We start from the raw sequence: 12,606 nt of genomic DNA, 5'->3' as shown, positions 1-12,606 counted from the left end.
ACACCTGTTTGTTTGTATACAGTGTTTTGTCATTTTGCCTCTGCCACAACTGTGTGCTAATGGTTTTAAAATAAAGCCAGCAAGTGTGCATGAAGTCCAGCTTTTAAATATTAGTTCATCCAAGATTTAATGGACAGATAATACCAAGATGAACTTGAGTGAGTAGAGGAAAGAGATCAGAAGCTGTTAAACATATCATCTGTTAAACATGGTGGAGGAAGTGTTATGGCATTGGCATGTATGGCTGTCAATGAAACTGGGAACTGGGTCACTGGTTTATTGATGTTGTGAGTGTTGATAGGTGATAGGTGTTTTACAGTACAGATTGTTAATGAGCCAAAACGTACCACGAGAGCAATTTTTTTAATTTGACCTCAACACAACTTTGCTTTTCACTTACTGGAGGCAGCTGCAGAAAAGGCCTGGCAAAGCATCTCAACAAGTATTAAAAATACTTCCTATAATTATGTTCACTTGTTCAGTTAATTTTTAAAGCTGTGAAAATTCAGGGCCTACGTAACAAATGGCTGTAATTCCTAAACGATGAATGCAACATTTTTGTTAAATCCATTGAATTAGAACTGTGATGTAAGAACATATATTAAATCATTTTCAAAGCCTAACTTTAATCCTAACTTTAAAAGGTCAGAGCCATATAGCTTACTCTCTAAAAAAAAAGTATTCAGAAGGGGTACAAAAACATGCACACATACACACACCCTCCTTGGCTGACGTTTGGGAGGATAAGGGCATTTACTGGGATTAAGTGGCATGAATATGAGTCTCCTGTTCCTTATATCACTGCCAGTGCACCTCTGAGAAAGCAAGAGAGAATGTGGGAGAAGGAGAGAGAAAAGGAGGTGGATGGGGGGAGGAGGGTTGGCTGGGAGTAGTTTTGTCCCATCTGGTCCCTCACTCCCCCGCAATCTTCAGCTCCAGAGAAATGAGACAACGAGCTTTCACGCTGGATAAAGAGAGGGGGGTGATAGAGAGAGAGAGAAGGAGAGAGTGAGTAATCAGGGCATGTCAGAAAGAGTGGTGAAAGCGAATGGAGATTCGTATGCTGCTGGAATAATGGAGAGAGAAAAAGGAGTGAATGAATGAAAGAGAGGCAGTAAGAGCTCAAATATAGAGCAAACACCAACAAGTACAAGCATACAATCAATGAGTCGTACGTAACTGTGATTTTCAGGACTAGTATAAATAAGGTTAATACCTTATTTATACTGTCCTTAGAATGTTCATCTCTTATTTACACCATGTTCATGTTCAGCCCTTGTTCACACAATACTAGACTGTTCTCCACATTCACACTGTTCCAGAATGTTCATCCCATATTCAAACCTTTCTAGAATGTCCATCTAAGAAGATGTCTTTTGTAGACTGTTCTAGAATGCTCCTCCCTTATTCAAGCTGTTCTAGAATGTTCATTCCTTATTTACACTATTCCAGAGTATTCATCCCTCATTCACACTGTTCTAGAATGTTCTCTATATCCACACTGTTCTAGAATGTTCTCTATATTCATACTGTTCTAGAATGTTCTCTATATTCATACTGTTCTAGAATGTTCTCTATATTCATACTGTTCTAGAATGTTCTCTATATTCATACTGTTCGAGAATTTTCTCTATATTCACATTGTTCTAGAATGTTCTCTATATTCACACTGTTCTAGAATGTTCTCTATATTCACACTGTTCTAGAATGTTCTCTATATTCACACTGTTCTAGAATGTTCATTCCTAGAATGTTCACATTCTTCTAAGATGTTCATGTCTTCTGAAGACTCCAGAATGTCCATGCATTATTTACATTCATGTAGAATGTTTATCCCTTATCCAATCTGTTCTAGGATGTTCATCCTTTATTTACATTGTTGTAGAATGTTCATCACCTATCCACATTCTTCTTAGATGTTCATGCCTTTTGTAGACTGTTCTAGAATGTTCATCCTCTACATTCACACTGTTCTAGAGTGTTCATCCCTTAATCACACTGTTCTACAATGCCCTCTACATTCACACTGTTCTAGAATGTTCATCCCTTAATCACACTGTTCTACAATGCCCTCTACATTCACACTGTTCTAGAATGTTCATCCTTTATTCGCACTGTTCTAGAATGTTATCTGCTTTCAGTGTTGTAGAATGTTGACTCCTTATTCATGCTGTTCTAGAATGTTCATCCCTTAATCACAGTTCTACAATATCCTCTACATTCACACTGTTCTAGAATGTTCATCCTATATTTACACTGTTCTAGAATGTTCATCCCTTAATCACACTGTTCGACAAAGCCCTCTACATTCACACTGTTCTAGAATGTTCATCCCTTAATCACACTGTTCTAGAATGCCCTCTACATTCACACTGTTCTAGAGTGTTCTCTACATTCATAAAGCGTGACTTGTATTGCAGTGGAGTAAAAGTAAATTACACTCTCCATCTGTAGGGGGAGCCCAGGAGCAAAAAATCCCAATTATTGCTAATGCTGCTTTAGCGTGTTATCAAGTAAAGGCAGACAGTAATGTTCCATTGAATTTGATCAATACTGCCCAATTTTAAATCCATTAACCTGGGAGGAGTGAAGTGTATGGGAGGCAGACATCAACTAGAAGAAAGGAAAAACACACATGCTGATGTGAGTGTTTGATACACACATTGTGCACAGTGGCTCCTATTAGTCTTTGTTTTGTAGGAGGCCATGCAGCAGTGGTACCAACATTACCAGGCACAGAACTACAGCAGCAGTGGCCAAGAGACTGCTACAGCCAGTGAATACAGCAAGGAGCAGCCTCAGGTGAGCGCACACACACAGCCTTCTGACTCTGTGTTTCGGCCTCAGCTGCATGATGCTGAGATGTGAATTGAAATCTGAATTGTGTAGAAACCTATCTGTTGTGGAGACAAACACACAAACAGAAACATGTTAGTTTCACTCAGCATGTGGTTACAGTTAAGCTTTTTCAGATTGTAGGGGGGGGCAATGTATGCTTTGAGATCTGTGAAGGTTGAAGAGTTTCTAATCCCGAACTTCAGCATCAGAATAATAGCTATTAATTGGACTTTAAATGCATACTCTGCCTTATTAACACAGCCAAACAGCTTTTTTGCACACCACGTCTACTTAAGATGTTCTCTTTGAATTGTGTTAGGTCTAAAGCTCCCTCTGAATCCCTCTGACTGAGTTCATGTACTGTCAGTGTTAAAATTTGTAACAAGCAACATGTACACATATCACAAAGGAGATCAATCATGTGGTATATGTGGGGCCTTAGACTTAAACATACAGGCATGTTTTTTCATTCTCTACCTCTTTCCCTTCCTCTGTCTCTTTCTCTCTCAGGCTGTAGTCCCATCCTCATATGGAGACTACACTACCTATATGCAGGCTGTCAGTCAGTACTACTCTCAGACTCAGATGAACCAAGCAGCTGCACAAGCCTACCAGCAGAGAGACCTCAGCAAGGTAGACACATTTAAACACACAGACACACATTCACTCATTGATGAATGACTGCTTCAACAACTTTACCCACTGGCTGAAGCTATACTTCAGGGTTCTTCAGTTCCAGTCCTGCAGGGCCAGGGAACAGCACAGTTTAGTGATTTCTCCACTGTACACCATTTTAGTGACTGTATCCATCATTGGCTATAGCTATAGTTCAGGGTTCTTCAGTTCCAGTTCTGCCGGGCCGGGGAACAGCGGTTTGCTGAGGAAACCGTTGAAAACACTTACTACTATTACTGAATTAAAAGACCATCAGTGCATTCTTTATATTACTGGCAGCAGACAAAATGTGCTTGTATGGTAATAGTAATGTTTTAGAAGAAGGAGAAAGGTTCTTAACTTAAAATGAAAAGTAATATAATAAGATTTTATTCCATGTCCATTCCTCTTGAAATGCTCACACATGTAAGGGGCAACTGTCTTTTCAATTGACAAAAAAATTAAAACTGAACAAAATGAAGCTATAGAGTTTTGATTTGAAAGCCACAGTACACTAATTAAACTATTCTATTACTATTCTAAACTATCTCCATGAATTAAAGTTTGTGCAAATGTAAGCAAGCAGATTGTGAAATAATAAACCCATTGTTTTCACATTTATACAAATGTGATAAAAATGGACAGAAGTTTTTAAAAAAGACTAATTGACACCTCTCAGGCAGTCATGACCGTCTCCTTCCTCCATCAAGTCACATAAACCTCCTCAGAACAAACCTGGAGTACGAAAAGCAGTGGCAGTATATCAGTCAGTGTTTTTAGACTTTGGGAGGTGAAACGTCTTTTTCATTTTGAATAATGAAATGTTTGCTAATATAGTCCTGAGCTATGAGTTTGACAGTGCAGTGACTGTGTCTAAGGAAAATGTGACTTGTCCGAATTTTGCAAAAACATTTTCAATACAGTGTTCCTGTAAATCATTTTAAACATTACAGACTCTTCCATAAGCAGGACATGTAGCTGATTTTTTACAATTTATGTGAGTGAACTGCATGTTCCTTTAAGAGGTTCTGGCAGGCTATAGCTGGGAGTTGTCCTGTTCCTGGTGTTGTGGGACTGGCACTGCGCTGCAGACTGTCCCTAGTAAAGTCCTGTATGTTTCATATTTGATGACACAATACCATGCGTTTATTATTTTTCCATTAACTTCTGCGTTAGCCCCAGCAGGACATGTATATATACATGGTATTTTGTGTGTACAATATATTTACTAAGTCATTATTTATTCAGCATGAGGTTTATTTGATCAGTTATTGTTTTTCTATTTTCTAATGATTGAAAACTTTGGATTTGAGCTCAAAAAGGAGGAGGATAAATTCATTTATGCTCTATTTCTCTCGCTCTCTTTTTCTCTTTTTCTCTCTTTCTAGGAGCTGGAGGTTGTAAAGCCGCCCCTGGCTGCCCCTCTGTCTCTGAATGGCACTGCCCAAACTGTACTGCCCGCCTACAGCGCCCTGCCAATCATGCCTGGCTTCATCACCCCCACGCACGCTCACACACACACGCCCAGCCCTGTCACACACACGCACAGTGCACACACAGTGACAGACTGGAACCAGTATTACTATGTAAGTAGTGCGCATGCGTGTTCGAGGACCACACTTTGGCAGCACAAGCGTACAATTAATTGTCATGCCAATAAAGCCGGTCCAATTGGATTAGAGAGAGAGGGAGAAAGAGAAGAGAGTGCACATGCTTTAGGGAGAACGTGACTGAACACTTGAGCTGAAATGGACTTCTGATTTAAATCTATTTGTACTAAACGTAATGTTTATTTTAGCTTCTTTTGTGTTTTACGCATAGAGAAACATTTTGTCTAAAGGTGTGTAGACAATGGAATTTCCTCTGATTCCAGGCTCATACACTGCAGCTTCAGAGCCTCCCATTCCATATGCAGTGCTATTCTGAGGAGCTTATACAAGTTATATGTGTGCAGCTGAATCCCTATGTCAGCAATGCGTGCACCTAAAGTAGTTGAATTTTCTAATTAGAAACAGTGTCTGGATATTGTGGGACATACAGTGTATAAACAAACAGATTGTCCAAGTTCTGACCATGCCCTTTAACTTATGATGATTTGGGAGAAGACTGTAAGAGACAGGGAAGACCTCAGATGAGGTTTGGGCTGACATTTGAGTGGCTTCTACTTTGTGGTAGGAAGCCAGTACCTCCTGATAGTGAGGTCAGGATTGATAGATGGCAGGGTTAAAAGGGAAGAGTATTGGGAGGAGGGGCTTCAGGCATGGTCCTCCATCCCTCATGCAGTTTGGACACAGTTATATATGTATATATATATATATAACAGGCAGATTTTCATGTAAAATTTGCTTTTTTATTTTAGTGCAATTAGCTTTAAACTGTAGAGGGGATATGTGTGTGTGTGTGTGTGTGTGTGTGTGTGTGTGTGTGTTTCTTGTTTTTTTTCCCCTTTTGTTCTTTGGGATTTGTATGCAGCTAGCCCAGTAGGAGTCTGGCATTTGTTAGTGTGAAGTGTGTTTATCAGATGGAGAGAAAAGATGGAGAGAAGCAGAAAGTGAGAGAGTGAGATGTGCACGTCTGTGTGTAGTGCTGCTGATGTAGCCAAGACAGCTCATGCTTCAGAGTGCTAAAAAAAACTCTGTATTTTTTACTGATCATTTATCCACTAAAAGCCTGTTATCAGCAGAAATAATAAAATCAGTAAGAAGGCATTGAAAAAATTCCCTAAACACCCAAGATTAACATGACATTCATGTTCATGATGAGTGTATGCAAACCTGCGACCACAGGTGTTTTTCTGACGTCTGATTTATAAAGCACATTTATAAAGCACAAAACACCAAGTACTTTATTATAGTAAATTATTAATGCGCTGCAATGGATGCATGTTGTTATTTTTATAAATTATTTCATGTAAATTATTTCAATGATTATGTAATTCTGTTATTGCACGTAAATATGAAAATAACAGTAATATCTGTAGGCTTCAGTTGGTAAATGGTGATGTTTAGCTCAATGAACAAAATATACTTAAACACTCTTCCTCTTTCTCTCTCTCTTGCTCTCTCAAGAGTCAGGCTCGAGGACAGAAGCGTGAGTACCCAGCCCTGCCCGTACAGGAAGTGACATCAGAGGGACCGTACATTGGCCAGCATTCTCAGGGCCTTGGTGGCCAGTATGCCGACTACTTCAAAAAGAAGAGAATTTAGAGGACGCACTCAAACGCCCACATGAAACACATGTCTTTCTTGACTATGTTGTTGTTGTCATGTCCAAGCCTTAAGTCTAAACTAAAGTCTGTCCTCAATAGCTGAGACTGCTCGTGTTTGGTGTGTAAAAGGCCTGAATGTGCTCAGGCCTGTTTATTCCTGGCTTTAAAGCCTGCCTGTGTGTTTTTTTGTTTTTTGTTTTTTCGGAATGTGGCACGCTCTGTGCTGCGTAATGGAAGGCGCTGTGCTTTTGACATTTCTCTGTCTTCTGCCATTTCTTCTGATTGCCTCTGCGTCCTCCTCTCTTTTGTTCTCTCTCTCTCTCTCTCTCTCTCTCTCTTTCTTTCTCCCAGGCAGGGTACTTTTCCACTCCAGGGGAGTGTGTGCCTGTATCTGTGTACGTGTGTATGTGTGTGGTTTTTTTGTAAGTGGTCAAGGGCTGTAAAAAACATAGAGCTATATTTATGAGCATTTTGAAATAGATTTTGCTTTAAAGGGTTGGACCTCACTGACACATGTGGTATAATAGAGAACTCTGTATCCATGTACAAATATTGTGTAAATACTCCAACCTCATGCTGAGTCGATTCATTAAAGCAATACTCCAGCATTTTTTACGCAACCTCTATCTGCTGTATCTGTCATATGGTTGATTAGCATTTCCCTGTGCTTGAAGAAGAACAGAAAATCATTGACTTTGAACGTACTGTAGTTTTTATCAGGGACGTGTGCAGGTGTTTAATTGACATCAGACAGAACATCATAATGTGCCATAATATGATGACAGTACACACTAATGTACCTCACTCTTCAAACACTGATGCACATTCTTCTTTTCACCATTTGAAAGTGTTCAGTAAGACTTTACTTAGTATTTTTAGGCTGTTTTTTAGGCCTGAGTGCCCCCCAACAGTTGACTAGAGAAGCGATTTGACTCTATTATTATTATTATTATTATTATTATTTTTAGCAGTTGCAGTCACACAGAAATCTAGGGATGCTGGAAGACTTCCCACATCCCTGGTTAAAATAAAGGCCACTAGGCAGCTGCTTTTACTGTTCTTTTCAACACGTGTAACACATGCCAAAGCTATTGTCTGCATTAACACACTGTATATTGCAGATGCAGCTGATAGAGGTTATTGTAAATATGCTGGAGTACTCCTTTAACACAAGGGCCAAATAGACACATCTATTCACAAGGCCCTCCTACAATGGACTAATCCTCACTTACAAAGGTGTGTAAATGTAAATTGTGTGTGTGTGTGCGTGTTTGTGTGTATAGCTCTGTACATAGTGCTGTAACTGTAGGAAAGATCAGCCATTCTACTGCAGGAGCCTTAAGGCAGAACGAGCTCAGTCTGTTAACTGATGCACTTAGCCACTCAGACGGGCCATGGCAAAGGCTAAAGGCAATAATGTGTAATAGGTCCTCTTCTCTCTGCTGATGGATACGCTCTGCGGTCACTCTTTTCAGGCACGCGTGGACATACACACCACACGTCTCTGCAAGCCGTTGTTCAGGCTGGATGCCGTTTTTCCGTCTTTTTCAGGTGGAAATCTGGATAGATTTTTTTGCTCAGTGCATTTTACTCAGTCGTCTGCCATTCTCTAACACAGCAATAGTTATATTGCTCATCGTACCAGTTGAGCTGCCCATGCTCCACCCACAAATGCTCTCTTCCTCCTAACTGTTGCTAGGTTGGGCAAGCTTTGGCATGTCATGAGAATTTGATGTATCCAACTCAAAATAGCCACGCTTAAATCATGAAAATTTAGAGGGTGTTTTTTAATAGGTTCAGACTGCCCTGGTTTGATCCTCGTTCCGAACATTGTAAGGAATTTGCTGTGTTCTCCCATTGTCTGCATGGATTTCCTATGGGTTTTCCAAAAAAAAAATGCATGAGAGAGGAGTGAGTGAATGGGTGCATGTGGTACCCTGCGATGGACTGTTGCCCTCCCCGATGGGTACTCCTGCCTTGTACCTATTGATTCTCGGTAGGCGCCAGACACATTGCGACCCTGACCAGGAAGGAGGAGATAGATGGATAAGATGGAGCAAACATTTGCAATCTGTCACTGTCTTTCGTGGCCTCATTAGTTTTAGTTAACTACAACACAATCCACATCATGTGGCCATTCTAAAGAAAGATAGTTTGACTGGGATCTACAGACCACTGCCAGAAATCCCACAACATTTGCTCCAAAAGAGCACATTTGTGGGCGGAGCAACAATAGGTCAGTTCTAATAACCATGCAGTGCTGCTGGTAGTAGGATCTGGTTTGTCTAATGGGTCAGTGTGGCCCTAATCTGTGGAGCCGGAATGCTGGAAAGCAGTTCATGTTTGAACACCCTGCCAGTAATAATCTCAGCACAGTGCCACTACAAGGCTATTAGTGCTCTGCCATTGTATACCCTGCTTGTTCTCCCTCTAATCCCTAAATGGTCTGAATAAGGCAGTATTTGTGAGGCATTACTGTATCATATGACTGTACTAGAACACAGAATGGGACTAAGTGCTTATTATATTTACCGATGCTCCTCACTGGGGGAGCGCTCTAATCAAAGTGTTTTTGTTTTTTGTAAATGATATTTAACCGTGTGTTTGAACGGCTCGAAGCCATAGCTCTTTCCGTGTGCATAGCTTACCGGCCGGACACAGTCCGCCAGTAGACCAGTAGATTGTCTTTAAAAGGCGATGCTCAGAAGTGACAGCTGCTGCTTCTGTTTCTGAGAGCGTCTTTGTCGTTGTACAGTGTGTACAGGCTGCTTTTCCTGCTTTATTCAGCCACTTATAATAAGGCTGTGTGTGTCTGTGTGTGTGTGTGTGTGTGTGTGTGTGTGTGTGTGTGTGAGTGTTTTACTTTTTACTCTACTCAGTGATTGTATCAGACTAGCTCAACTTCCTTGCCCACTCTGAAAGCCATTCTCTTTGGTGTGAGAGTGCACTGTAATCTTGCACTACTGCAAGTTCTAAGAGCCAGGCTGAAGGATTATAGCAATGCTAAGGCCTGCCAGAGATGATTATACACACTCACACACACACAGCCGCACTCATTATGGAGCTCCTAGAAGAGTGTACATGTGTGTGTGTCGTTGTGACTTGTCAGAGCTAACCAGTAATACCCCAAAGGTGTACCACAGTGTACTGAGTTGAGAGTGAGGGCAGCAGGTGAAGTGATCCTGAAGGATCATCAGTGCTTACACACCCTGTTAGTTGGTAGGACTGCACAATATAGTAGGACAGGACAACATACGGGATGTCACTGGTGATTCCTTAATGGTGGCTTTACCACTGACCTTATGACCTAGAGCCGGATTTACAAAAGCTCTCCTAAGAAAAAAAACGTATGAAGGGACTTGATATGTTTATAGGAATGTTCATAAATGCATTTCAGATATTCTTTCTTCTTTAGGCTGTATTTCAAAGCTTATTATAAACAATGCAAAATATTTTATTACATTTTTCAATATTGATCCAATAAAAACCAGTGCAATGGACAGAAAAATGGAGGGAAAACAGCACCAAACGAAGCATTCAAACTATGCTAGAAGTGAGTTTTCCTGGCGTAGACACTAACAGTACTACCTTTTCATGTTCAGTTAAATTAGATATGAATTCTGTTCAACCATTTAAACCAACATTTTTAGAGACTGACCTTCTGAACTTGTTTGTTTGTGGGGTTGTTTTGAGAATCTTAGAGTGTTTCTTTCTTCAAAGAATTTCTTTCTTAAGACACTTTTGTGAATCCAGCTTGATTGGCCTGCATTGTTGTGACCCAGATTGATAAGTCTTGGCTTGTGTGAATGCCTTAATTCATCCAGAACAGCCACAGTAATTCATCTGGAGCATCAAGAGTTTGTACAGCAACAGACTGTACAGCCCCCACTGTTCAGGAGGAAGTCCACTGTTTCTTCTTTAAAATGTCTGTGTATTTCACGGGTTGAGATGTAAATCATTCAGAGTGGTTTGGTGTGAAATGGTGTATTATAGAGAATCCTACCGTAGTGCACATTTTTCCTGACAGAGGTGGTGATGGGAGCTGGGGGCCACTGTGTCTACAACACAGCCATTACAGGACAAAACAGTACAGCCATTTCATTCACAATCTAAAATGAGCACAGGTTTTAAATGTTGATTTTGGTGAATATTTTGTGTCACAATGTCGTGTTTATACCCCTCAGAAATACTTTTTAGGCCAAAGCTTCTGTGTAAACTATTCAAGAACCAATAAACTAGACTGGTTCCGGTCACTACCACTGTGGCCACTGTGGGTTTCTCTAAAACATCATTTCACACCAAACCACTCTCAAAGACTTTGATTACACCTTAACCATTGAGAAAAAGAACTGGTGGAGTTCCCTTTTAGAAGGTCAGACCCGATGTACTGTATGAGGACGGAGAGCTTCTGGCTGCTCCTCATCTGCTCAGCTTAAGAGTTTTTTCCCTCTGTGTCTCCAAAGGTCAGCCAGCTTTGTCTCCAACACTAGCACTGCTGACCCCCTCCCCCCTCGGCAGGGATTACTAAAGCACAGTTACAGTTACCTCTGTCCAGCCTTGCCGCGATTCTTAGCACAGGAGTGAGTGTTTGACTTTTTTGTTTTGTCCCCCGGTTGAATTTTTTCCAGGTGGGAGATTTCAGTTGGTAGTTGAGCAGTGGGCGAGGGTAGTTCTGCTGTGCCTCTTCTCTTTGTTGCTTTCATGGTAAGCTGTTCTGTTGATTGTAAACATCCCTCTTCCTCATATCTGTGAGTCTGAGAAAAGCTACTTTCATCATATACCTAGTTCAGTAGGTGCACGAATCATCCAGGAGAGTTGAGTTCAGAACAGGGTGAGCAGCGCAGATTCCAGACTGACCCATCTTAACCTCTGAATGCTGGTATAATGCGTGTGTAAATGCTGGCTTGAATCGCGACGCTTTGCAATACTGAAGTGTTTCTTTAGGACTTTGAACGTGAGTAACTCGCTCACCTGTCTGAAGGTGCAGGGGGAATAGATGCTTTTTTTTGCTCTGTAGACATTTTTGCAACTTGTTTTTCATTTAAAAGTTTGTACATTTTTTTCTGACCTGGAATTCAGATTTTGCAATATTTTATATCCAAACTATATTGATATTGCTTTCTGTGAATAAGCTATTTTTAGGAACAGTGGAATTTAAGCATGCCTTTACTCTTCTGTATTATAGCAAAATACACCCTTTTCTTCTCTTTAGTAGTTCTTGTTTCAGAGCTCCAGGCTTTTTGAGTTTTAAACTGTAGTAAAGAAAAGAAGTAAATGTATTTATTTGTCTATTTATGTACAATTTTTTCCTTATTGGATACAATTTCTGTCTTATTCTTCTGAGGAAAAACTTAGTTTGGAGTTTTCCTTTTTGAGCAGAAAGAAATGGTTTTACATTCCGCAATAAAGATAAGGAGCTGTGCTGCCCTTTCGGTCTCCTCTCTGCGTTCTCTCACACTTTATCACTCAGTGTACAGCTACAATTGTGGCCGAACATTTATGTACACTCATCATGAACATGAATGTCATGGCAATATTGAGCCTTTAATGATTTCCCTGAACTGTTCTTTTTTTCAGGGGCAGAATAAGAGAAAACATTTTTAAGAGAACCAAGAATTTAGTGCACAAGTTTTTAGGGGGGCTGGAAGAAAGTGTTGTGTTTAAAAGACACAACAGTGTTTGGAAGAGTAAAGCCGTGAAGAGTAAACCATAGAACACAGTTTCAGCTGTTAAGTATGGTGGTGTTAGCATCATGCTCTGGTGCTGTTTTACTGCCAGTTGCACAAAGTGGGTGGAATAATGTAGGAGGAGGACTACCTCAGAATCCTTCACCATAACCTTAAACCATCAGCTAAGCAGTTCAAACATACACAACCGGGTGCTCCAACAGGACAATGACCCCAAAC

At 40.5% G+C, this 12,606-nt stretch overlaps 1 protein-coding gene across 1 annotated transcript in view; it reads left to right on the top strand.

Annotated features, from left to right (window-relative positions):
- raver2 (ribonucleoprotein, PTB-binding 2) overlaps positions 1–12,127 on the top strand; it is an 81,313-nt gene extending 69,186 nt beyond the window's left edge. Inside the window, exons 13-16 of the mRNA XM_072684255.1 lie at positions 2,701–2,802; positions 3,349–3,471; positions 4,881–5,078; positions 6,561–12,127. Coding sequence (XP_072540356.1) covers positions 2,701–2,802; positions 3,349–3,471; positions 4,881–5,078; positions 6,561–6,698 — 561 coding nt within the window. The 3' untranslated portion in view covers positions 6,699–12,127. The remainder of the gene's footprint in view (positions 1–2,700; positions 2,803–3,348; positions 3,472–4,880; positions 5,079–6,560) is intronic.
- Positions 12,128–12,606: the final 479 nt, after the last annotated feature.

The sequence above is a fragment of the Salminus brasiliensis genome, chromosome 7, assembly GCF_030463535.1.
Source record: "Salminus brasiliensis chromosome 7, fSalBra1.hap2, whole genome shotgun sequence".
Classification (NCBI taxonomy): domain Eukaryota; kingdom Metazoa; phylum Chordata; class Actinopteri; order Characiformes; family Bryconidae; genus Salminus; species Salminus brasiliensis.
Note: the sequence above shows the minus strand (reverse complement) of the source record. Positions and strands in the feature narration are given on the sequence as shown.